Below are 23,639 nucleotides of genomic sequence, written 5' to 3'. Positions count from 1 at the left end.
AAAAAAAAAATTACAGATTGCGCATAATTGGAATCATTCTTCGTTTTCAGTTTTAACACTGTGATCAGAAACCTCGATTTCCGATTGTGAATAGAGAACTTACTGCTGAATTGTGCTCCGGAGACAGATTTAGCCGAGATTATGAATTCAAATTATGCATCTGTTTCTGGCCACCTCGACGGCGATCTCAATTCTCAAGCCAGAAGGCTCTGGATTCCGATTCTGATTCCGATGACTCTGCCGGCCGTGACTGAAACTTGGGGTACCAGATCGGTTAGTGTGAAACAACGTTGGAGCATGAAAATCAGAAAATGAGATCTTAATCAGGAAAAAACAAAAACAAAAATTAATCAGGATCTTCTCCCGTGTAGTTTTCTCGTAACGTGGACCGTCTGATTTTTCATTTTTTTTTGTAAGTAATTAATAGACCAGTCAAATTTCCTGTAAAATGTTTGGGTAAATGTTAAAAATTTTGTTACAGTGCCAATATATATCATTCCATTATTGTGAAACTTGAACTCAGTAATCCAATGAGCAGAAATTCAGAAAGAGAAGGGTTACACATTTTAAACTGCAGTGCAATTTCTACATTATAAGATCCCAACTTTGCATAAGAACATTCACCAACTCATCATACCACATCACTAGAATAACCAACAATCTGCAAATTACGATACAGCAATTTATCTATGTCAAGCATGGCACAATTTTAGTTTCCATGCCAAGTAGACTACTACTTGAAAGTTAAAAGTAGCAAATCCTGAGTTCTGTACATTGATGAAAAAGGCAAACAAAAATATAGACGAATTCACTGGCAGATATACTATCTTTAGAGAAAACCAATACCATCCGGGGAATATAGCACTGCAACGAAGTTCTCTGGAGGCAAAGATGACACCTTTCGAAGGAGATGAAGATGAGTATAAAGAGATAAGCAATCTTCTCAGGTTTTTGAACAACTAGTATATTGGTTCTCTCTCTGCTAAAGCCTAATCCATATATAGCAATTCTACAAACAAAATGTCATCTGCCAATTTCTGTAGCATCATATTCAGAACATAACACCTCATTATGACTACTTACTGACTCGTGATCATGCGTCCATATTAACATGCTTTAGGCAGACCAGTTCGTGTTGCCAACTTTACAACATGCTAACCTCCAGTGCCAGAAAGTTCAGAGGACATTGTTTCGGTTGGAGCTACTTTACCTGCTTCATCAGATACTAGACCTCCCCCAGTCTCACCTGTCTTGGTCTCTGACTGCTCCAAAGTTTGATCAGGGAAAACATCTGATTTCAATGATGGAGATATGTTGTTGACATGTAGCCATGTCAGCTCCCACAAGCTATCTCCTCCTAAAGCACTCCTCTGAACAAGCACTCCCTTCGAATTCATAACAACCAAGGTGTTCTTAAGTAGCTCTGGTACTTGTTCCTGAAGCTTATCACTTTTCTTCCCTCTAACTTTCGCCTTCATGTATTTTTCCATTCGACTGAGAACACCCAGCCATAGTTTGCAGAAGGTTGTTAACTGTGACAGGTCAGAGAGTAGCTGCAGAAACACTTTTGACAAGAGCTTCATGGCAGAGATAAGTGTGCCTTCCATGTTCCGGTAGTCTTTTTGGGAGTGTCCTTGTGCAATTTCAAGTAAGTCATCAAGCATTGTGAAGATTACAAGATCAAAGCACGGTAACCACAGACCATGTGGAAGAGGGATCCCATCAACTTCAGTCAAGCACTTCTGCAACAATGACAAAGCATGGTTCCTGACCTCTTCTCTTTGGTCCAAACAAACTTTTCTCAACCCCTGAACAAGCCGTAACCACATTTCTCCAATATCCTGAGACATTTTCACAGCTTCCTCCTCATTAGTAGCTTTCTTAGCCTCGTGTGCCCACCGTACCAAACAATCAACAGAACCTGCCATAAGATCTAATGCGGTCAGAGATCGCTCTGTCTGCCCAACACGAGACTCAGCAAATTGCCTTGATGCATCAACACATAGATTATAATTGGTGGGCATCAGGTGGGTTCCATCAGACATAATGAAGGACAGTGTGTCAAACCCAGCCTCAGAAGCTTCGGGGTGGCGGGCCGTGATGGAGATTAGGGATGTAATTGTGCGCCACCCTAGCTGGGATCTGATGTGAGAAGCGTTTGCTTTCACAAGGCGACTGACTTCCAGAGTAATTTGCTCACAGTAGGCATCTGCAACCCGAGCATCAAGCTTTAAGACAAGCTGCAGGGACCTCAGCAGTTCATCAGCAAGGTTTTCTTTATAGGGAAGCAGCCGCTGGCAAATTCTAAGAAGTCCAAAAACAGCCTTTTCCACCAGGGCACAAGGCATCACGGTTGACTGAACAATGTTAGATATGTGCTCATATACACCCTGCCAAAGAAGCACAATCCTATCCCTATTATTTAGGGTAATAGCAATCAGCAATTCCAAACAGAACACAGCAGTATCTTCATCCTCCGGAGAGCTGTTGCCTTTCTGTGGTCGCCCTGCGGCCCAAATCAATGCCCTTGCAAGCTGTAACAAGGATTCAGCCTGCAGAAATTTGCTCTCAGTGAAAATGCCGTCAATGTGGCACTTTTGAATTGTCTGAAGGGTCCGTTGATGAGCAGCAAGTTGTTGTTCGGTGGGTTGTGATCTCGGCTCCTCTGTGTCAAGAGATAAGAGCTGACTAAACCTACCCATCAATCCAGAAGATCTCCTAGGAGTACCCACAGTAGCCAACTGAACTGAAGATAGAGCATTTGGTATCGGCTTGCCAGGACCTGCGTCTGCAGAAAACTCGGATTCATCAGCTGCGTCGCTAGCCACACGAGCTGGAAGAAGACCAAGCTTGTGTAATCTTAAGATGCAGTCGAGAATATTTCTCCAACCAGTGCGAATATAATCACCATACCTATTGGCAATGGTGAAAACTGTCACAGTAGACATTCTAGCTTTTGTGTCATCACCAAAGGCTAGCACAGGTTCCTCAACTGATGATGGGTTTAACAGAGTTGTGAACTTACAGAGAGACACAACCAGATCATCTAGTACATCTTCAAGATGGTGGCATGCTGAAATCTTTGCTATAGCTAAAAATCCATCAATGCATGTTTGATAAACCTCTTCATGTTCTGCATGATCAAATACCACAGAGATTGCAGCAATTGTAGGGCCCGACATTATAGCAAACATATCATGATCTAGGTAGGCCCTAGAATCAGATACAATGAATGGAGCATTCTTCTTGGATTTGTGCATCAAATCAATCCACCGACTTGGGGTCATTTCAGGATAACCAGCACCTTGTTCAGGAGTAGTGCGGATCTCATTCTTGCATATTGAGTGATAAAGCTCTGCCAGGAAATCTCGAGGAAGATCACTGCCTCCATTGATGTGTCTGTTATTCCGAATGAAATCCTCCTCTGTCATCTTCTTCTTCACCTGAACATTGTGCTGATCTGTATTAAGCATTATGATTGAATATGATAACAGAAGGGCAGCATCCTTATTAGCAAGAATTAGAGGTGATTGTTCATAATATCTCTCTGAGAATGCTTCAAGAACCCTTTGTATCTTTTGTGATTCTCCAGGCAAACGAAAAGTTTCCAAGAAAAGGCGGAGTGCAGTATCCAAATTCATATCTTGGAAATCAAAGGTACCAGCAAATTTGTGAAGAACCTGAACACAAAAGTCGTCATGATTTCCCAAGAAATCCCCAACAAGATTCTTATCTAGCCCAGCTGTATACCTGAAAAAGCAGGCCACACTTTGAGGATCAAGTTTCTCAGGCAACAGATGAGTTCCTTGGAGGAACTCCAGCCCTTTCTTTGGGTCACGGTTGAAATGATCAGCTCCAATCATCAATCTTCTCTTTATATACTTCCTCCGGCGAACAAATGGAACCCAGTGATTAGGATCACTGTAGTTGTCACACTTCACCATCCAGAACGGAGTATACTCCTCCAGATTTACTGGAGTATGCGCAGAACTAACTGATCCATTCCCTACCCTTTCTGCCATTCCCTGAATGACAGCAATGAGACCATCCAAGGCAAGAATGTGAATTGAAGACAAAGGGCAATTAACAGGGAATGCACTCTTTGACAACAAATTAGCAAGTTCTTCAAATACATTACTGCAAGTTATGTCACAATCCAAGTTAGCATACATCTCCACCATGAAATTTTTCTGCCTGCAGAAGTCAACAAGAGCCTCCATAGCAACCTCCTGCTGTTGATAAGAAGCTCCATACCTGCTTTGTGCAAGCCTCAATATCACACATGAAAAGAAAGCCTCGAGCTGAAGTTTAAGTTCAGTGCGCAGATGGTGATACAAATTAAGGACGATGCTGCAAACCATTGAAAGAATAAGTGGACTAGTTGATAGTCCAAATTGCATCAGATTCCGAAACAATTCATCCTGAACCAAATTCAGTAACTTGGGGTGATGCTGAATGGACGCCCCACCCAACTCTATAGCTGAATTGATTAAAACCAAGGCAAAAAGAGGCACGTCTTCGTCAAATGCTATGGTATTAGATCTGGGACCCATTCCCATATGCTCAGAGACATTTAGCAACGAACAAAGAAAGTGAAATATTTCCACCATGCAAGGGACCCCATAGGGCTCAGTCATTAGATGCAAGTCATACTGAACAGCCTCCTTCCCGCCAGAAGCCCCAATTGTAGTATCATCCATCCCAGATGCTGCCAGACCAGAGGAACCATTTGAGGCAGGAATTGTGGATAATTGTTGAAGATCATACTCAGAATTTATGCTTCCATTCTCTAATTGTCTACTCCCAAAAGCATACTCATTATTAACTCCTGCAATCTGCACGAGAAAGACAGCCACATATTTGTTAATAAGGGATTAAGATCTGCAATAATTAATCTACTGTTTAGCCTCCATAACCAACAAGTCACTATGAGATAAAGACCTATAAAACTTGTCAATATTAGTACCTCTCGCTTGACAGTATTGTTTCCATTTACCAATGCACTTTCGGTGCTGTGGACGTCTGGAAGGTGTGAGAAAATACATCTGACAAGTTCATGCATGGTGTGGCGAGCTATTCTCTGCAATAATTCACCTTTTGTTCCTGCTTGATGAACTATCCGGAAACATGTGTTCACTATAGTGCAAACATGTTGATTACTCAACATAACAGATGCTTTACTCCTCATGCAGGCCAGAAGAACCTGTAGTATCTTCATCAGTACCACTTCTTCAGATGCAGGATCAGTCACCTCAAATCGACAGCTAGTGATGGCATCAACTAACATGTGCATGGCATCGTCAACATTGACAGAATTCTGATCGATCACATCAAGTGTTAAGATATTGTAAACAGATGACAAAGCAACACCAGTGATTGGTGCACCAGTTTCATCCGATCTAATCACATCCAGAAATGGCTGGAGATACACAGCAGGATTTATGGTATGCCACTGATGCTGCCATGAGAAGATTTGCTTGCGTAGCGCCTTTAATGATTGGATCAAAGAATGTTCAAGCTGATCATCACCTGACATATACCGTCCTCCCCATCTCACATTCCTCCTCATAACCGCTAAAACGGAACCTATTTCTGAATTAATGATGCATGCTATGGTAGATTTATGAGAATTGGTGGCATCACATTCCTCAGTTTCTTCCTCAATTGACTTGATCCCAGTCTGCAGCTTGAGACGCCCCATCTTTGAACAATATGCTATTAACAGAGCCCACTCTTGTTACCAACTTCTATGTAGAGAAGGCAAAGAACTATAGGCAAGGCATTCCTTCACAATCTATGGAGGTAGTGACACTGATACCTATCAGCAGACCAGCATTTCAAATAAGCTTAATGAAGTGTAACAAATAAAATACTTAATTAGCCAAAAAATAAAAGTAATATACATAAGCCTCATTTCACACTCTCCCTCATACATCATAAACAAACAATGACAATTTCAGAACATTACCACCAAATTCCAACAACCATGGCTGCGCCGCACCCACCCTCAGTGACACTCTAAGCAATGCGACAACCATAAGTTTCGAATCTCAGACTATAATGTATATTTCTTTTCATGTACATAAACCATTTCGAGACACTATAAATGACACGAAGAATCTATTTTACCTTCCACATTTACAAGCAATTATCTGGTGGCATGTCTCGTATATCTACTAACAGACGAACAAGTGATAATCACAAAGCCTTCGTCAATTTCAACCTAGCATTTGTCACCTAAAACTAATAATTATCACCTCAACTACAAATTAAAGCTAAAGAGATATAGTTCCAAGCTCCAAAACTCAATTAGCTCTATCTATTTCATGAATGTCGACCTAATTTTGATTCAGATGCCAAATGTGCTCGGAAATCAAATACTTCCACAACTACAAACCCAATTCCAAAGCTTAGTCCATATACTCACCAGGTACTCCTCCGCTCCTGATTTCCACGTCGCCGGAGATCGACGCCTGAAGCTCCTCGAAATCCGATTGCAATTGCGAACTTCAGGTTCGACCTGTGCAGTTCTGCGGTAGCAGATCGGGTGTGGACCATGGGATCGATCAGGATCAGAGAGAAGAAACGAGAGCGATAAAATCGAAATGCGAGTTGAGAGAAGAGAAAGTTTACCTGGCGGATTTGAAAATGGAGGAGCGAGGTCGAATCCCTAGCGTCCGGCCTAGGATCTAGAAGAGAAGGAGGGAGAGAAAGAAATGGAGGAGAAAGTAAACTATGACTAGTCCACAGTCCCAACGTGTTTTCGAATATTAATTTTTCATTTTTTGAGTAATTTTGTTTCCAACTTATATTCAATAATCTCTTTTCTCTGCTTTTTTTTTTTTTTGTTTTTTGAAAGGGCTCTTTTTTTTATTTTTACATTTGAGGGATGAATGAACTCTAATCCCACCTAAATCTGGATTGATTTACTATCATTTGGACCAACTTCAGGAGTATAGTGACTGTGTAGTTTTCACTGAATGTACGTTTCTCAAAAATATATATGTCATGTATGTTTCTCAAAAATATAAATGTCGATTTACGTTTCTTAAAAATATATATGTCATGTATCTATACGTAACTTCTTTGTCTTACGTGATTGTGATTGTGTTAAGACGATGCATTTTCGTACTTTTTATTGCTCATTACTCTTAGATTGGTTAATAGTGTTGGTACATCGGAAATTTATTTGTTATGATTTTCGGATGTCATAGTTGTTTTTTAGAGCTGTATTTGAAATGTTGTAAGGCTATAAATCCTATAATGAACTAATTGCCTTTAAGCTTATGGTTCAAAGGTCATATTCCATGTAACACGACGATCATAAGATAATCACATGTGTGCGTAGAGCAAACGTGAATTACACTATTACCTCGAGAAAATATATTCCTAATTGCATGGAACTTTGTCGATTTAATCATCAAAATTCAATGTAATCATAACCGAATTAGCCACTGAAATGGCAGTATCAATGGTTGATCTAGTCGGTACGGTGTATGGGTGTGCTTGTGGTAGAGCTCTAATCCAAGTTTGATATTTGCTATCAACATTTTTATATTTTGAGTTACTCTCGTGCATATCTATTGCTGTTATATCGATCAACATAAGAATAACGGAGACACGTATATATCCCACATCAGTCTCTTTGGCCGACAAAGAGAGATGTATGATAGCATTTTATCTCTCTAAACTTTTGCTTATCAAGAAAAATTGAAAAAATAAATAAACAAACCAACTAAGTGACACAACTTATGGCACTTGAGCTTAAATCACATGTGCATTACTTCTAATTACGCGCGCCTAATCATCAAACCCACGACACACGCGGCCCATATATCCACACAATTTCATTCTCTCTCATTATCCACTAGAAAGTCCCAATGGCGCTTCTCAACGTCTCCATGTGCTCCAAATTCCCAAACCCTTCCCGCCAACACCTCTCCCTCTCCGGCTCCCCTCCTCGGCCGCCCCACGTACATTCCCACCGCCCCTCCTTCCTCCCCACACTCATCACCACTCTATCTAACTCCCTCAATTTCTCTCCTCGCAGGTACTCAAGACTCCACCCGAAGCTTCCAGAAACCTTGTCGTCCAAATCGGAGATTCCGTTTGCAAGGCCGGCCTGATCGCCGTGCTCTCCGCCAGCCCCGCGCTCGCCTATATCGTGAGTTTCAATGCCGAATTCGTGTTTTTGGTGATGGAAAATTTGAGATTGTGTTGTACTGAATACGGTGTCGTTTTGTATGGAAGGGTGGAGGTCCGTATGGTTCGGAGGTGACTAGGGGCCAGGATCTTAGCGGGAAGGACTTCAGCGGATTGACTTTGGTTAAACAAGACTTCAAAACGGTCCAAAATCAGTAAAATTTCGGATGATTTACACGCCCACCACCACACACACATTTGTTACCTGCATTTGTGTTTTGTACTGAGTTTTTGTGATTCTTGTTGTTGCAGTCCATATTGCGGCAGGCGAATTTTCACGGCGCAAAGTTGTTAGGTGCTAGCTTCTTTGATGCTGATTTAACAGGTATGGTAGTTGATTTTGTTTGTTGTTACTAAATGGTAGTAATGGTGAATTATGTATAATGTGATTGAGTTGAGAATTGTTAGTACTGTTATGTTTATCTTATGAAATTTAGCAATATTTGATATACCATGAATTGTGTTCTCTATACAGGGGCTGATCTTTCTGATGCTGATCTAAGAGGTGCAGACTTTTCCTTGGCCAATGTGACAAAGGTGAGTATTGATGAAACTCTTCTTCCCGAAGTGCCTGTCCAACAGTTTTTTGTATCTTCAATGTGTACGAAATATACAGATTTTCACATTCAGATTACCTGTCTAATACAAGTTATGCTGATAAATGGTGAAGAAAATATAGATAGGGCTATTACAATATGTATGGTATGTGTGTGAATATCCATGGCTGTGAGCCTGGGAGATATCGGATTCCATTGTGGATGAAATATTGTGCCAATTGGGGACAGAGATAGTGTTATATTCATCTTAGGTTCTGGTTTGCTTGTGAATAGCATAATGTTGAGCATGACTCAACCCTGAATATGAAGTTTACAAGCATAAACCCCTGCCTTGAAGCTAACAGGCTCAAATTTGTTCACTTTGTTCTTTGTCACTAATTGTTTTCATTATGGAGATGCAGTGACAATTAACTAATTAAAGTGTTAGATGTTTTTAGCAAAGTGAATGGGACTGTTATGAGGAATGCACCTTCGAATTATAAAAGTACTGTCCACCAGATTTAGATGCAATAGCTTCTTACGTACAAAATTATCTTTGGAAGTTTTGCTTGTTTTAAGCCCTACTGTATTATTTCCCCATCCCTTGGTCCACTCATGTGTTAGTGGCAGGGTTTACTTGACCTTCCGCTACTCCACTAGGCCCAAGGTTCAAATCTTACCAAAGCAAAGAATCAAAGGAAAGTTACCATGATGCTATCTAGTGTTCTTACCATGCATGTACTACTTTTTGCAGGTTAATTTGAGCAATGCTAACTTGGAAGGTGCATTTACTACAGGCAATACATCTTTCAAAGGATCAACTATCACAGGTGCAGGTATGTAAAAAACATAACATTTGCTCAATGGTTATATTTGTTATAGTTAGGCTTAATGTGTTCTCAAATCCATGCTAGTAAATTATATATTACTAAGAGTAGAAGTTCGAAAACCTAGATATTATGCTGTTCACTTTCTCTTTCCCTCTTGTTGTTTCTGTTGTCTTTTGATAGTTCTTGAGTTGGAAATTTCTATGATCCTTAGTTTCTCTGGAAAGTAAATAGAATATTTTACTTCCTTTGGGTCAAACATACATAGCTTAGTTTTGTTGGTAACAAGATTTCTGTAATTTAAGTTCGTAATCCATTTTGGATTATTTGCCTTCTGTCTGGTCAGACTTCACAGATGTGCCTTTGAGAGATGATCAGCGGGAATATCTTTGCAAAATTGCTGAGGGGTAAGATACTTCTTTTGTAAAACCATCTTCACGAATATGTTTCATTTACAGTGACGTCTCTGTTATGTTAACAGGGTAAATCCAACAACCGGAAATGAAACACGTGATACCTTGTTTTGCAAATAATACTTCATTCGATCCGGAATCCAATTGTAGGAGGTCATTGTGAATTGTGATAGAGGGATATACTGATATGCAAAAGATGCAATTTTCACGAAACGAATGAACGAGAACTTGTAAAGTAACTATGCTTTTCATTTATCCAGAAGTATGTGTGTAGACGTATTATACAGAAGAGATTGTTCTTTTGTAAATTCCATATCAAGGACCATCTACTGATTAAACATCGCAGACGGTTGTGGTTATTCTAGGGTGATACTTATGAACTTGACATTGGCCTATCCGCCTTTACATTGCTAGTCTTTGGGAAGGTTTAGGCTGTATTTATTTATTTATTTTCATCTGGCATTTACTTACTAATGAAGGATAAATAATAAGCAAATGCATCTTTGCACCTTGTAATAGTTCTGTATATGTGTATTTGGACTGCAAGGACCTTTTCTCCATGGCGTCTTACGGCCATTGAGATTTTCATTTCGTCCGGTCAAGATAAGCGGAGTCTGAGGCTGAGGTGAGTCAGTTGCACTCTTATCTTCTCCATTGCTATTAATAGTTTAGACCATTGTTGGCATCATCACCTTTCATCACGTATGGCGTCTCACGGTTAGGGCAATTTCAGATTTTCAGTGCCACGAGGTCACCTAAGTCTCAGGTTCTCAGCCATTGACTAAGTATGCCTTGGTCTGAAACACAAGTATCAAACTCTTGCCAAAGATGTGAGGCAAGTGTTCTATCATTGAAAGTTGAAACAATTTAAAGGGAGTTATTACTTCAATTGTGGCCTAATCTAACCCTCGATCATACTGATGGTACTTGAATAGTTACAGAAGTGCAACAATTGTTTGTGGTTGCTAATCTCTATAAACAGTATGTGCTAATCACCCAAAAAAGAAACATTTCTCGCCTAGAGTATTGTAACCACCCAGCTCTCCATCCTGAGTTCCCGACTGATTAACCCTCTAGTGTTATAGATTCGGAGGGTCTGCATCTCCTAAGTCTAATCAACATTGTTCCGTCACTTGTGCTTTCATGATCCTCAATCTCACTGCACTGTCTCCGCGGAGCCTGCTCTTGCCAATAAACACAGTTAAATCAGATTCGAAAATCCTAATTCACATTGAGAAACACACACAATTGAGATTTGAAAATATGCTTTCTCTAACATTACTCGTGAACACTACGGCTCGTAGAAAAACGTAGTAACTAAAATTTCATGTGTGTGATATACAATCAATCAATACATTATGGCAATAGTGCTAGGACTAAAGAGGTGAAGTTACCTGTGCCCAGTACTGAGGATCCATCTTCGTTGAGACGACTACGATCCTCTCTGTTGCCATTGCATCGACATAGTCTGCCCTTTTACATTTCTTTGCTTTACGACCTACTAACCTCTCGTAAGCATTCAAAGTATTCCAAACTTTCCCATCCTTGTCATCAAACCTCTTGTAAGTAGTCGAAGTATTTCCACTCTTGCCGTCTACCTTAACATCCTCCAAGAAATAAGTGATCGGCTGCTCACACGGGTCGGAACTCACGGCTCGGGTGTTGAACGTGAAGGGTCCATTTTCCCGTTTCCGCCATGTCTTGAATGTCCGCAATGGCGTTTGAAGTTCAAGAGCTGACAGCAAGAAGGGGTAGATCTGAACGGTGAAGCCCCATGAAATGGACACTGTCCATCTACGCCTCCGGTCGTAGCAGAAGTTCTGTTGTAGGATCCGAGGCGGGTCGACTCGGTATGCCTGGACGAGGGACTTGACTGACTCTAGCTGGGTCTGGGTGGGGAAAATGGGATCCAATGCGTCAATGTGGTGAAGGGACAATAGTGGTGCTAACGGGTGAGCCGCTAAAATACCATACGAGTCAGCTCTGATGTCAAACTGAAAAATCACAATATACCAAAACGGTCATGTTCACATTCTTAATTTGAAAGAAAAACTAAACCCTAACCCTACACAACACTCTTCCACTTCATATATCTCCTATAACCATGTTTACACAGAAGCACATTTAGCTGCAGATAAACTTAATAAATTTGGGGCATAACTTTGGCAATGTTGTATTTGAATTTTGAACTAACTTCATTCCTAATGAGGCTTCTTAGTCACGTTTTGTCGATGTTGTAACCTTTGGTTGCACAAGAGATTTCCATATTAGAAGTGCCAAGTTCCAGTTACATAGACCCGAAAACAGCAAAGAGTTCTTGATGTAAATGATCGGATTCACATCTTGAACTCTAGGAAACAGTTAGCACTACTGAGTACTGAGTGAGACAAAGTTACTAAGTGGGAAAAGTTACTGTTGTCTATGTAATATTTCTGGGAAAAGTTACTGTTATATCAAAAGTAAGGTATACCTGGTGGAAACCACTGAGCTTGGTGAGCGGCACGCCGATCTCGATCATGCAGGCCCACACCCTCTGATCAGAGCCGTACATATTGAAATACCTATCCAAACACCCATCCATCTGCTCCGCCAAACGCGCCGCCAGAGGGTAGCTGACGGCGAACCCGCCGCCGCCAAACGCCATGTCGTAGGCATGCATCTCATTCTGGTCGACGCTCTCCGAGTTCCCACCAATGTAGTACATCTGATTATGATCGTACCCTGAAAGCACCGAGGCCAAGTTCTCCGGGAAGAATACCGTGTCGTCGTCTCCCATCACGAACCACCTCACGTCCGGCAGCCGCAGGTTAAAGCTGTCCACGACAATCCGGGCAATCCTGACCTCCGCCTGCGAGTGGCTGTACCTGAAGCCGGTCCAGTTCTCCGACACCCGGTAAGGGATACAAGACAACACGTCGAGTAAGCTACTCTCGGGCTTCGTGTCGAGCCAGACATATCCACGTGTGGTGGTTGTGTTCCACCATGTTTCGGTCAAGTTGCTCCGACCGCGCCACGTGTCGACGGAGCTGCCGAGACCGAAGAGAAGGTGGGAGATGTTGGTGGCTGGTTCGGTGGTGGAGAAGGAGGAGATAGAGGTGAGGGTTCGGTTGGGGAAGGCGGAGCTTAGGGCGAATGAGATTGAAGCGATCAGACAGAGAACGAGGCCCACGCGCATGCAGCGTACCAATAAACCTTTGGTTTTTCCCGGCGATGATACCACGTTCGGTGCTTTCTGCTGCTCTAATCGGCTCGGACTCATTTCTTTTACTTATCGGTTCATCTTCTTTCACAGAATCTCCAAGACCCTAACTTTTTCACCCTTATTCGAATCAAATAGCAAAAACAGCATCTTGAGCAAAACCCACTACTATTATTCAAACAAAAAGTGAACTTGGAAAGTCCAAAACTCAAAGTAAAGCAAAAGAAAGAACTCAAAGAAGAAAAGAGGCAGCACCGATACCTTGTTGAAGATGAAGACCAAGATGTATTAATCCGCCATTGCTCCACCAGAAACAGAGATCCTTTTTACGGCCAAAATATCTCTTCGTTTGAGAACTGGATTAGTTTTATTTGGACGTGTAAAACTGAAATGTGAAGAGTGAAAGATGGACTAATCTATTAGAAAAATGGTTTCTTCTGACAGATGAAGAAGAAAACAATGTTCTTGATGAAGAAGAAAACAATGTTGTTGGCATGTGTATTTTGTATATTGTATATTCCCAAGTTGATATATATATCATATATCCTCTACAGCAAAGCAAAGACCCAACTTTGTTGAACCTTATCTTCCCAAGTTGCCAAATTGGGGAACCTTTCGGAGATCAACCCTAGCGGCTGCTTATCATCGCGTAATGCAGCAGACCAGCAGTCAGAAAATTTCAAAATTACTCGGTTCCAATTGTTGGAGTCTGACTGATGAAAAAGTCGGGGATTGCAGCGACAAACAAATTGTTTTTGCTTTGTGAATTCATTTTGTTGAAGACGAAGTTAATTAATGGAGTTACTTGATAAAAGTATGTAATGGCACCCACCACTAAGTAACCTATTCTTGGTGCATTGCAACATGTCTCAAGAAGAGGCGGTTGTAATGATGCTTCTCGAGAATTTTGTGGTTCTTTTCTTGTTGTCTTTACATATATTTGATATTCCTTGCTTTCTTGAGGAGCTGTAATTCAAGTTATTTAGTGTGGTTCTGAGACCATTAGAGAATCAAAGAATATACGGCTTGAGGTGTTCTTGACTCTTGTCTTGGATCATCTTCGTGATCCTCCGACTAAACTAATCTACATCGATACTAACTATGGGACTGAGCTTGCTGTATCATCAAAGGCCATGCAGTGAGTTACCAAAAAAAGTAGTAAGATAGCAAAACTTAGGTGGTAAGCCCAAAGGTTACCCCTCCCTCAGGCCCAAAGTTTTTTACCTTGTAAACCTGAAGTAATCCGCACTCGTGATCAACCAGAGGACTGAGAGGAGTTTCAACCAGATAGATTTATATATATATATATTCTTGTGTGGACTTCAAAGGGCAGACTTTCAGTTGAACCCATTCGGAGCTGGTAGAAGAGGTTGCCCAGAAATTTTATTTGCCATGACCACTACCTAAGAGAATTTCACTCTTAATTGGCACTATTTTCTCTCTCACTCTCATGCACGCCCTACAAGCTATTTTATGCTTGCATGATGTTGACGCTAACTTGCATTGCATTTTGTCCAAAAAAAAAAAATTGCATTGCATGCTTCAAATAGGTTGTCATGCTGCTAATTTTATAGGCAACCATTTCCTTTTTCTTCCATTCTTGTCATATTCCATGTAGCACACAATTGAAGACTAACTTTTATACCTTCAATTTCCACAAACACCATTTATTGTTTTCTAGCTAGCTATACCATATAGTTATTCATCTAAGTCCAAGTCTGATGCATCACAATTATATAGTCTTTCCACATTTTTGCATGAGAATTAATCACCGTTCTTAACAATGATCTCTTAAATTTTCACCATTGTATGTATCCAGGAAACCTGTTAGCGCTCATTGTTTTCAACAGCTCATGGATCGAGTTCGGATATATCAAACCTTCTTCTAGACAATATAAATCATCACACTTCATTCCTTTCACTAGGACCATATATACAAGGAATCAGATGTATGAGCAGTAGAAGATGTAATACATTTCTTAAAAGGGCCGGAGATGAAGATTTAAGAGATCATTGTTGAGAATGGTAATTCATTGTCATGCAAAAATTTGGAAATACCATGTAATATTGATGCAGCAAACTTGGACTTGGATGAATGGTTATCTATGCTACAGCTAGCTACAAAGAAATAAATGGTGTTTGTGGAAATTAAAGGTGTAAAAGTTAGTCTCCAATTGTGTGCTACATGGAATATGAATTGGAAGGAAGAAAAAGGAATATAAAACAAACCATTAATTTGAAGCATGCAATATTGCAATGCAAGTAAGCATCAGGCAAGCATAGAAATAGCTAGCTTTTTGGTTGTGCATGAGAGTAATAGAAAAAAAAAGAGAAATTATCTTAGGTGAGATATTGTGTTCTTGGGTATTCTATAAGTGAGGGTGTACAAGGGTTTTAGGATTTATGTTATGAGATTTAACTCATGTATCTTATACTAGTTTTATTCTCATAGTAAAAAGGCAAATATCTTGGGGTAGACGTAGGCAGAAAATTTGTCGATTGGTTAATGAGTTTCACTACTGTTTTTCATCCTTTTTGGTTATTCTACTTTATTTTGATGTTGTAGGGTGTGTTCTGAATCTCGGTTCGTTCGGGGACTAAAATCTCAACAATTAACTCTGTTGAATGATACCAAATACATGTTTCATCGACTACTAGCTAGCTAGCTATGTTGAATCTGTTTGTGCTTGTTCTTGTTCACAATCTTCCTCGTCAAATGGTTTTCCACTACAAATTCCCACAATCATTTGCCTCCAACATCTCCAAGGCTCCCAATACTAGGAAACCTCCACCAACTTGGCGCACGCCCTCACCGATCCCTCCAACAACTAGCTCAGCACTATGGTGGACTCATGATGCTTCACTTTGGTTCCAGACCTGTGATCATAGTTTCATCTGCAGATGCTGCTTGCGAGATCATGAAAACAAATGATCTCATCTTCTGTAACAAACCCAGATTAACACTTATTGATAGACTTCTTTACCAAGGCAAGGATGTGGCCTCAGCTTCTTACGGTGAGTATTGGAGGCAAATAAGAAGCATATGTGTCCTCCAGCTTTTAAGTACCAAAAGGGTGCAGTCTTACCGAGGAATTAGAGAAGAAGAACTAGCCTTGTTGATTGAGAATGTCAAACAATCGTATATGTTGTCATTGCCAGTCAATCTAAGCGATTTGTTTTCTTTGCTTAATAATGATGTGATTTGTAGGGTGGCTTTTGGAAAGAAGTACAGTGGTGGTAATGAAGGTGCAATGAAGTTCAAGAAGTTGCTTAGGGAACTTATGGAGTTGTTGAGTGTTTTCTCTGTTGGAGATTTTATTCCATGGCTTTCATGGATTAATCGCTTTAGTGGGTTAGATGCAAGAGTGGAGAGAGTTTCTAAAGAATTGGATAGATTTCTTGATACAATAGTTGAGGAGCATATGGTTAATCTTAGCACCGATGGAGATATCTGTGGTGAAGAAGGTGAAGATAGACAGGATTTTGTGGATGTTCTGCTTGAAGTGCATAAGAATAGCATTGTCTCTGGTTCTTCCATTGATAGGGATGGCATGAAAGCTCTCATCTTGGATATGTTTGCAGGTGGAACTGATACAACCTCCAGTTATAGAATGGGCTATGACTGAACTCATAAGGCATCCCAGAGTGATGGAAAGACTGCGAAATGAGGTTATGGGAATTGCTAGTGGAAAACAAGACATAACAGAAAGTGACTTGGACAAAATGCCATACTTGAAAGCTGTGATCAAAGAAACATTGAGGCTGTATCCTCCATTACCATTGGTGTTTCGAGAGTCAACCCAAGATGCTAAAATAAAGGGATATGACATTGCTGCAAGAACCATGGTGATAGTCAGTGCCTGGACAATTGGAAGAGACCCTTCTCTGTGGGATGGACCAGAGGAGTTTCAACCTGATAGGTTTATGAATTCTTGTGTGGACTTCAAAGGGCAGGACTTTCAGTTGATCCCATTTGGAGCTGGCAGAAGAGGTTGCCCGGGAATCTTATTTGCCATGACCACTACGGAACTTGTTTTAGCAAATCTTGTGCACAAGTTTGAATGGTCATTGCCTAGTGTAGCTAGAGCTGAGGATATGAACATGACTGAAAGCGTTGGTTTTGTCATCCACAGAGAAGTTCCTCTCATAGCTATGGCAGTGCCAAGGTCTTGTTAGATTTATTTTCTTCATTTTGGCTTTTTAAATGTAAGTGAACTATTTATTGTTTAATAAACCAAGTTGCACTCTATTCTTTTCCATTTAGATTCATTGAGATTTTGGTTGCGTATGATCAACGTAGGCCAAGTCTGAGGCTTAGGTGAGTCAGTTGCACTCTTATCTTCTCGATTGAGAATGTGAGATTCATCATTCACGCATGGAGATTTTTGGTTGCGTATGGTCAACAAAGGCGGAGTCTTAGGCTTAGGTGAGGCAGTTGTGCTCTTATCTTCTCCATTGCTATTAATAGTTTGATACAATTGTTGGAGTCATCTTTGATCAGGTATATATGGCATCTTAGAGTTGCTGCAATTATACAGATTTCAGTGCCGTGAGGTCACCGTAGTCTCAGCCATTGACACTTATACTTTTGGCACCACCAACACAATACAAAAATGCTTTAGCTTTCACTTACCTATAGATATTGACTTAACTCCACTCAAGTTAATTACCCTTGAGTTGACAAATGTTGTGTGGATGGAACTTGTGCACATTCGTGTGCCTTAAGGCATATATGGTGCGGTTTAGCCACACTGCCAATATGCAAGTGCATCTAGAGTGGGAAAGCATGATTTGGCCTGAAATTAAGGACTAGTATCAAACTCTTGCCATAGATGTGAAGGTAAGTGCACTATCATGGAAAGTTGAAACTAGAAGAGAGAGAGAGAGAGAGAGAGAGATCAGAGATTACTTCAATTGTGGTCTAACCTAACCCTCGATCATAGAGATGGTAATCGAACAGTAACAAAAATGCAGCAATAGCTTATGGGTGCTAATCTCTACAAGCATGCATACGTGCTAATCTTCCAGAAAAACAAACCTCACTACCCTAGGGTATTGTACATGCATAACCACCCAGCTCTAGAGCTCATCAACCCTCTATCCGGCCCTATCAACCCTCTAAATTGTTATAGATTCCGAGGATCTGCATCTCCTAATTCTAATCAGCATCGTTCCACCCCTTAAGCTTGCACGATTCTTAATCTCGCTGCATTGTCTCCGCGGAGCCTGCTCCTGCCAAATCAACACAATCACATCAGAGCTAGAACTACTAAATCACGTCGAGAAAATGCAAATAGGGTTTCACGATCGATGTGATTTGAAGAAGAAAAAAATGTGATTCCCTTAGCTAACTATTTTTTTTTTATAAGCCCTAGCTAACATTGTCGTGCATATTGGGAAATAGTAACAATAATCTGATGTATGTGGTACGATCAATCACATTATGAATGGGACCAAAGTGTGTGGAAAAATAGGAGCAATGGTTCTTATACCAAAGATGCATGGGTGAAGTTACCTTTGACCAGTAGTGAGGATCCATCTTCTTTGAGAGGACTACGATCCTCTGCAATGCCATTGCTTGAGCATAGTTTGTCGTATTACATTTCTTCTCTTCATGACCTGCAAACCTCTTGTAAGTAGTCAAGGTATTCCCACTCTTGCCGTCCTTAACATGCTCCAAGAAATAAGTGATCGGCTTCTCACACGGGTTCGAACTCACGGGTCGGGTATTGAACGTGAAGGGTCCATCAGTCCAACTCCGCCACGTCTTGAACGTCTGCAACGGCATCTTAAGTTCAAGAGCCGACACCATTGAGGGGTAGAGCTGAAGGGTGTAGCCCCATGAAATGGACACTGTCCATTTACGCCTCCGGTCGTAGCAGACACTTTGCTGTAGGATCCGAGGCGGGTCGACCCGGTATGCCTGAATGAGGGACGTGACTGCGTCTAGATGAGACTGGTTGGGGAAGATGGGTTCCACGGCGTCGATGTGGTGAAGGGACAATAGTGGTGCCAATGGGTGTGCCGCTAAAACACCATAAGGATCACCTCTGATGTCAAACTGAAAATTCACAATATACCAGTTGGATCATATTCACATTAATTCGTTGCAAGAAAACTAAACTCTAAGCCTTAATTAGATAAAATTCTTATAGTTTTCTACATCTTGAACCCTAGCTATTAAACACAATCAAGACCGATAGACCAAGTTAGGAACACTGTTATCCAATTAGTTCTCTCGATTGAAGTTACTATGTGTGAGAAGTTGCGGTTGTCTCTAACATCTATATGCAGACTCTACCATCAATTATCATTACTACTGTAGTAAAATTGAAGATCATCTTTGTTGAAACTGGAACCGAAAACAAATGCAAGACTGCAAAGAAAAGCTAGCACGAACTGGTTTAGGGCGACCGACAGGTGGAAGAAATACGAGCAATCTATGTAACCTAATCTAGCTTAACTTATAAGTGCTCTATATTCGACGCGAAAGCTGGTACTAGTATTCCAAAGGTGGAAGAAAGTGAAGTGCTTAAAGACAAGCATAGCGACTTGATTCACGGTCATTTTGTTCTAGCTAGGCCACCAACACTGATCTCTATCATAGTAAAGTAGTGCAGAATATTCATAAAGAGAGCAATATCATGAGGAATAAAGCTATTTCTCGACACGTAGCAATTCCTTTTGAAACTTTGTGAGACATGACAAAAGCACCACACATGGTAGCATTTAACATATAGTACTATAGTAGTTTTGGTACATGGACCAACCATAAAACCTAACCTCGATCAGAGTAATTCTTTTGCGTGGGGTTATAGTATTCACTATGGACAGATTCTGTAATATGTTCATACTTCGTTTAGTTAGTGTCTTTGATTTGTTCTATGGCTTTTGGAATGACTACAAGTGCACATTCTCAACTTAGCTAGTTCATGTGTCATATATTTGACATGCATCTTTTTCTATCTTAAGCAGACAGTGGAAGTTCTTGTGTTTAGTAGTAATTGAACAAGGAAACTCGTGTTTTAGTTTATTCACTACCATACTAACTCATGTAAAGAAGATAACAGTATAGAAGACTAGCTCAGTTATCTCTGTAAATTTTAGATATGTAAGATTTAAGGGGGTTTACCATATATACTAACTTGATCTACAACATGAATAAGATGTTTGATTAACTAACTTAACCAAAGCAAAAAAATGATGTTTTTCTAAATCACTCATTTTAAGTTTGTTTTATCCGTGAATCATACTAAATGTTATATAAGTATTCTAAAATAACGATATATCTAATTTTTAACCCACATCACTTGCTCCGAGCATAACACAAATTGTGTAGCCATATTCATTATATTGGTCTAGAGTTCAAACTTCCAATTCGATAGAAGTCGATCGAACAACTGTTGGGAGCTAAACGAATTTGACTCAAGTCAATCCACAACACTAACTCAAAATCCAGGGCACACGAGAATTCACCCCGCCGTTGAACGTTAAGAACGAGAATAGCTAGTTTTGACTGACTTGACTAACAAGAAATAATATCAAACCAACCTTAATGCACGACACGCGTCGAAAGTACGTACCTGGTGGAACCCACTCAGCTTCGTTAGCGGCACACCGATCTCGCTCACGCAGGCCCACACCCTCTGATCGGAGCCGTACATGTTGTAGTACCTATCCAAACACCCGTCCATCAGCTCCGCCAGACGCGCCGCCAGTGCGTAGCTGACGGCGAATCCGCCGCCGCCGAACGCCATGTCGTACGCATGCATCACGTCCTGCTCGACGCTCTCCGAGTTCCCGCCAATATAGTACATCTTGTTATGATCGTAACGTGACAGCACCGACGCCAAGTTGTCGGGGAAGAACACCGTGTCGTCGTCTCCCATCACAAACCACCTCACGTCCGGCAGCCGGAGGTTGAAGCTGTCCACAACAATTCGGCCGATCCGAACCTCCGACTGCGAGTGTGTGAACTTGAACTGGGTCCAGTTCGACGATACCCGGTGCGGAATATGAGCTGAGACATCACTTACGTTCTCGGGGTTTGCGTCTAACCAGACGTAACCTCGTGTCGTTTTCGAGTCCCACCATGTTTCGGCCAGGCGGCTCCTGTCACGCCACGTCGCAACGGAGCTGCCTAGGCCGAAGAGCATGTGGGAGATGTTGGTCGGGAGTTCGGTGTTGTTGTCGGTGAAGGTGGGGATGGCGGTACGGGTTTGGTTTTGGGCGAGGATGGGGAACCAGCTGGTGGTTTGGGAAGAGAAGGTGGAGCAGAGGGCGAGTGAGATTGACGCGATCAGGAAGAAAATGAGGCCCACGCGCATGAAGCGAGACAATAAACCATTGGTTTTTTCCGGCAATGCCACCAAGTTCGGAGCTTCTTTGAGCTCCTCCATCCGGCTAGGTCTCATTTCTTTTGCTATCTAGTCCCCGGAAAATTGTGAATTTACGTGACTTCTTGCCTGGCCGATAATGTTGTCACATACGCCCAGACAAGTTTCTCAGAAAATTAACCCGGAAAATCTGAGAATGATACTTCCCCAGATCGTGGCTTTTTTTTTTCTTTTCCGGACAGGCAGAAGATTGGGGTTTAAATGGAAGGAGGATGAGAGAAGTGGATGGAATTCCCGGAGAATTAATGATGAGGTGTGAAGAAAAATAGTAATAACAACAAAGGAAGGCAAAACCAGAGCAAGTGAAATTAAGCAGGGTGATGATGATATATGCTGGATTCGTTTACAGCTTGGTTTTGGTGATTGCAGGTAATTAGTTTATATTTACATAAAATAAAAAAGGGTAAAAAAAAAAAAAATGGATAGCAGTGATTTTGGCATTGTACGTAGATTTAGGGGTATCATTCATCAGAGTTTCTATAAATGACAAGTGATGATGTAAATCAGTACATGCATGTGTAAAATTGTAAAATTGGTAAACATAAAGGAGAAAATTACCTGCATGAATTTGTGCATTTTACCATTCGCTAGAAGTTAAATCAGGTAGTCTGTAATCATCAACTGTAGTCAGATGAGGTTGTTCAACGAATTAATAATCTTGCTTTAGACATTTGATTTATTGGTAAGCTTAATTAAAATGATTGTTTCAGTTACGGAAAGGATGAACAGATAGAAAGCTCCATTTTGCTCTGTTAACATCGTTCACTGTTTTTGACTGCATATAGCTTAGAGCCTCGGACGAACCCAACTAATGGAATCATGGGAGACAGAGATTTACTTTAAGCATTTGAATACTTTGAGATAAAGACTATGATTTAATTAAGGAGCAAACGCATGTCTCACATAAACAGGATTGTGTTTAATTTAATTGTGCCTAATCTGAGAATAAAATAAAACTGCAGGGCACTTCATACTGGAATATGCACTAAGGGACGGGTAGATTCTTTTATGAAACAGGCTTAGAATTATTCACTGCTGCAAATTCTTGTATTGAGTTTACATTCTTCCATCTTCAAATTTGTACGAACATTGATATCATACGATTTCATATACCTCATTCACTGCTGCAAATTCTTGTATTGAGTTTACATTCTTCCATCTTCAAATTTGTGCGAACATTGATATCATACGATTTCATATACCTCATTCGCAAAAGCCAAACCTTGTTAGTTTCCGCAATGATATCTTCCGCAAATATCATTACCTATGTTGTGTTTGGATAAAGTAATTAATTTCAATTTCCATAAAAATTTCAAAATCATAGGAATCACAATTCCATGAATTTAAAGTCTATTAATTAAGAATTCCGTTGTTTGGATTTCATGATGTAGAGTTTTAAAATGATAAGAATTTATATTTAAACTAAACTCAATCAAGGGAATTGACAAATGACACATATTTAGTGAGAAATTCAAGTTGGGAATTTAAACTTCCAAATTCCACGATTATTTTCCCTTGGAAATTGCTAATTTCACGGGATAAGAATCCAAATAGGAGAAACAGTCCTAGGAAATTGAGAATTCCTTATTTTTGATTAAATTCTCTAGAATTCACTCGCATCCAAACACACCATAAGTGAATGATCACTTGTCATAAATGGAGGAAGCAGATCAAATAAGTACGTCGTCGTACTTGAGGATCGATCAAAACCTCTTTTGCCATTTTTGCTTGGCCCCTTATTGATTTCGTTCTGCAATGAGTGGTATATATGAAGTTATGAACATGGTTTTGAAAATCCATGTAGGGATTGAAATCTGAAAAGTCTAATTTCTATACAAAATAAGGGCACAAACTGGACCCTAAACAATAACCTAGAGTTGCAGCCCAAACCACCCCTCTTAAATACGAGATAATTTTCTGTAACAATATGCCCCCTCAAAATTAGAAAAGAGATAGGCCAGCCCAAACCACCTCCCACTAATTCAACCCAATAGCCCACTCCAATGATTTTTTTTTCATCATATGATTGAAATGATTCATTTCTTTTCTTAAGAACCATGTACGTA

General features: G+C 40.5%; 4 protein-coding genes and 1 pseudogene across 5 annotated transcripts; 2 read left to right on the top strand and 3 right to left on the bottom strand.

Annotated features, from left to right (window-relative positions):
* Window positions 1–543: 543 nt before the first annotated feature.
* On the bottom strand, window positions 544–5,701 carry LOC101300393 (ARF guanine-nucleotide exchange factor GNOM-like). The gene is made up of 2 exons (XM_004307427.1): window positions 4,967–5,701; window positions 544–4,835 (listed from the first exon to the last, which is right to left on the bottom strand). The coding sequence occupies exons 1-2, from the start codon at window positions 5,699–5,701 to the stop codon at window positions 1,155–1,157; spliced, it is 4,416 nt and encodes a 1,471-aa protein (XP_004307475.1). The 3' UTR covers window positions 544–1,154.
* A 2,161-nt stretch (window positions 5,702–7,862) lies between these two features.
* Window positions 7,863–10,430, top strand: LOC101300100 (thylakoid lumenal 15 kDa protein 1, chloroplastic-like). Its single transcript, XM_004307426.1, has 8 exons — window positions 7,863–7,973; window positions 8,051–8,164; window positions 8,251–8,346; window positions 8,455–8,527; window positions 8,678–8,739; window positions 9,493–9,574; window positions 9,912–9,972; window positions 10,047–10,430. The coding sequence occupies exons 1-8, from the start codon at window positions 7,881–7,883 to the stop codon at window positions 10,096–10,098; spliced, it is 633 nt and encodes a 210-aa protein (XP_004307474.1). The 5' UTR covers window positions 7,863–7,880; the 3' UTR covers window positions 10,099–10,430.
* Window positions 10,431–10,864: 434 nt separating this feature from the next.
* On the bottom strand, window positions 10,865–13,320 carry LOC101299814. Its single transcript, XM_004307425.1, has 3 exons — window positions 12,449–13,320; window positions 11,373–11,972; window positions 10,865–11,157 (listed from the first exon to the last, which is right to left on the bottom strand). The coding sequence occupies exons 1-3, from the start codon at window positions 13,235–13,237 to the stop codon at window positions 11,044–11,046; spliced, it is 1,503 nt and encodes a 500-aa protein (XP_004307473.1). The 5' UTR covers window positions 13,238–13,320; the 3' UTR covers window positions 10,865–11,043.
* A 2,562-nt stretch (window positions 13,321–15,882) lies between these two features.
* On the top strand, window positions 15,883–17,366 carry LOC101315006 (annotated as a pseudogene; the record flags this gene model as incomplete). Its single annotated transcript, XR_185357.1, has 1 exon — window positions 15,883–17,366. The product of XR_185357.1 is annotated as a cytochrome P450 71A6-like (transcript).
* A 743-nt stretch (window positions 17,367–18,109) lies between these two features.
* Window positions 18,110–21,591, bottom strand: LOC101314710. The gene is made up of 2 exons (XM_004308796.1): window positions 20,761–21,591; window positions 18,110–19,238 (listed from the first exon to the last, which is right to left on the bottom strand). The coding sequence occupies exons 1-2, from the start codon at window positions 21,589–21,591 to the stop codon at window positions 18,549–18,551; spliced, it is 1,521 nt and encodes a 506-aa protein (XP_004308844.1). The 3' UTR covers window positions 18,110–18,548.
* Window positions 21,592–23,639: the final 2,048 nt, after the last annotated feature.

Source organism: Fragaria vesca, linkage group LG7 (genome assembly GCF_000184155.1).
Source record: "Fragaria vesca subsp. vesca linkage group LG7, FraVesHawaii_1.0, whole genome shotgun sequence".
In the NCBI taxonomy this organism is placed as follows: Eukaryota; Viridiplantae; Streptophyta; class Magnoliopsida; order Rosales; family Rosaceae; genus Fragaria; species Fragaria vesca.
This window is presented reverse-complemented; position numbering and strand designations above follow the sequence as displayed.

Bases quoted from the DNA above. Each gene is read 5' to 3' on its own strand.
- LOC101300100 (XM_004307426.1), top strand. From the start codon at position 7,881: ATGGCGCTTCTCAACGTCTCCATGTGCTCCAAATTCCCAAACCCTTCC. The intron at 8,165-8,250 runs GTGAGTTTCAAT...TTTGTATGGAAG, and splicing joins GCCCCGCGCTCGCCTATATC to GGTGGAGGTCCGTATGGTTC. The intron at 9,575-9,911 runs GTATGTAAAAAA...CTGTCTGGTCAG, and splicing joins ATCAACTATCACAGGTGCAG to ACTTCACAGATGTGCCTTTG.
- LOC101314710 (XM_004308796.1), bottom strand. From the start codon at position 21,591: ATGAGACCTAGCCGGATGGAGGAGCTCAAAGAAGCTCCGAACTTGGTG. The intron at 19,239-20,760 runs GTACGTACTTTC...GTGAATTTTCAG, and splicing joins AGCTGAGTGGGTTCCACCAG to TTTGACATCAGAGGTGATCC.
- LOC101300393 (XM_004307427.1), bottom strand. From the start codon at position 5,701: ATGGGGCGTCTCAAGCTGCAGACTGGGATCAAGTCAATTGAGGAAGAA. The intron at 4,836-4,966 runs GTACTAATATTG...TTTCTCGTGCAG, and splicing joins ACAATACTGTCAAGCGAGAG to ATTGCAGGAGTTAATAATGA.
- LOC101299814 (XM_004307425.1), bottom strand. From the start codon at position 13,237: ATGAGTCCGAGCCGATTAGAGCAGCAGAAAGCACCGAACGTGGTATCA. The intron at 11,973-12,448 runs GTATACCTTACT...GTGATTTTTCAG, and splicing joins AGCTCAGTGGTTTCCACCAG to TTTGACATCAGAGCTGACTC. The intron at 11,158-11,372 runs GTAACTTCACCT...TGGCAAGAGCAG, and splicing joins ATCCTCAGTACTGGGCACAG to GCTCCGCGGAGACAGTGCAG.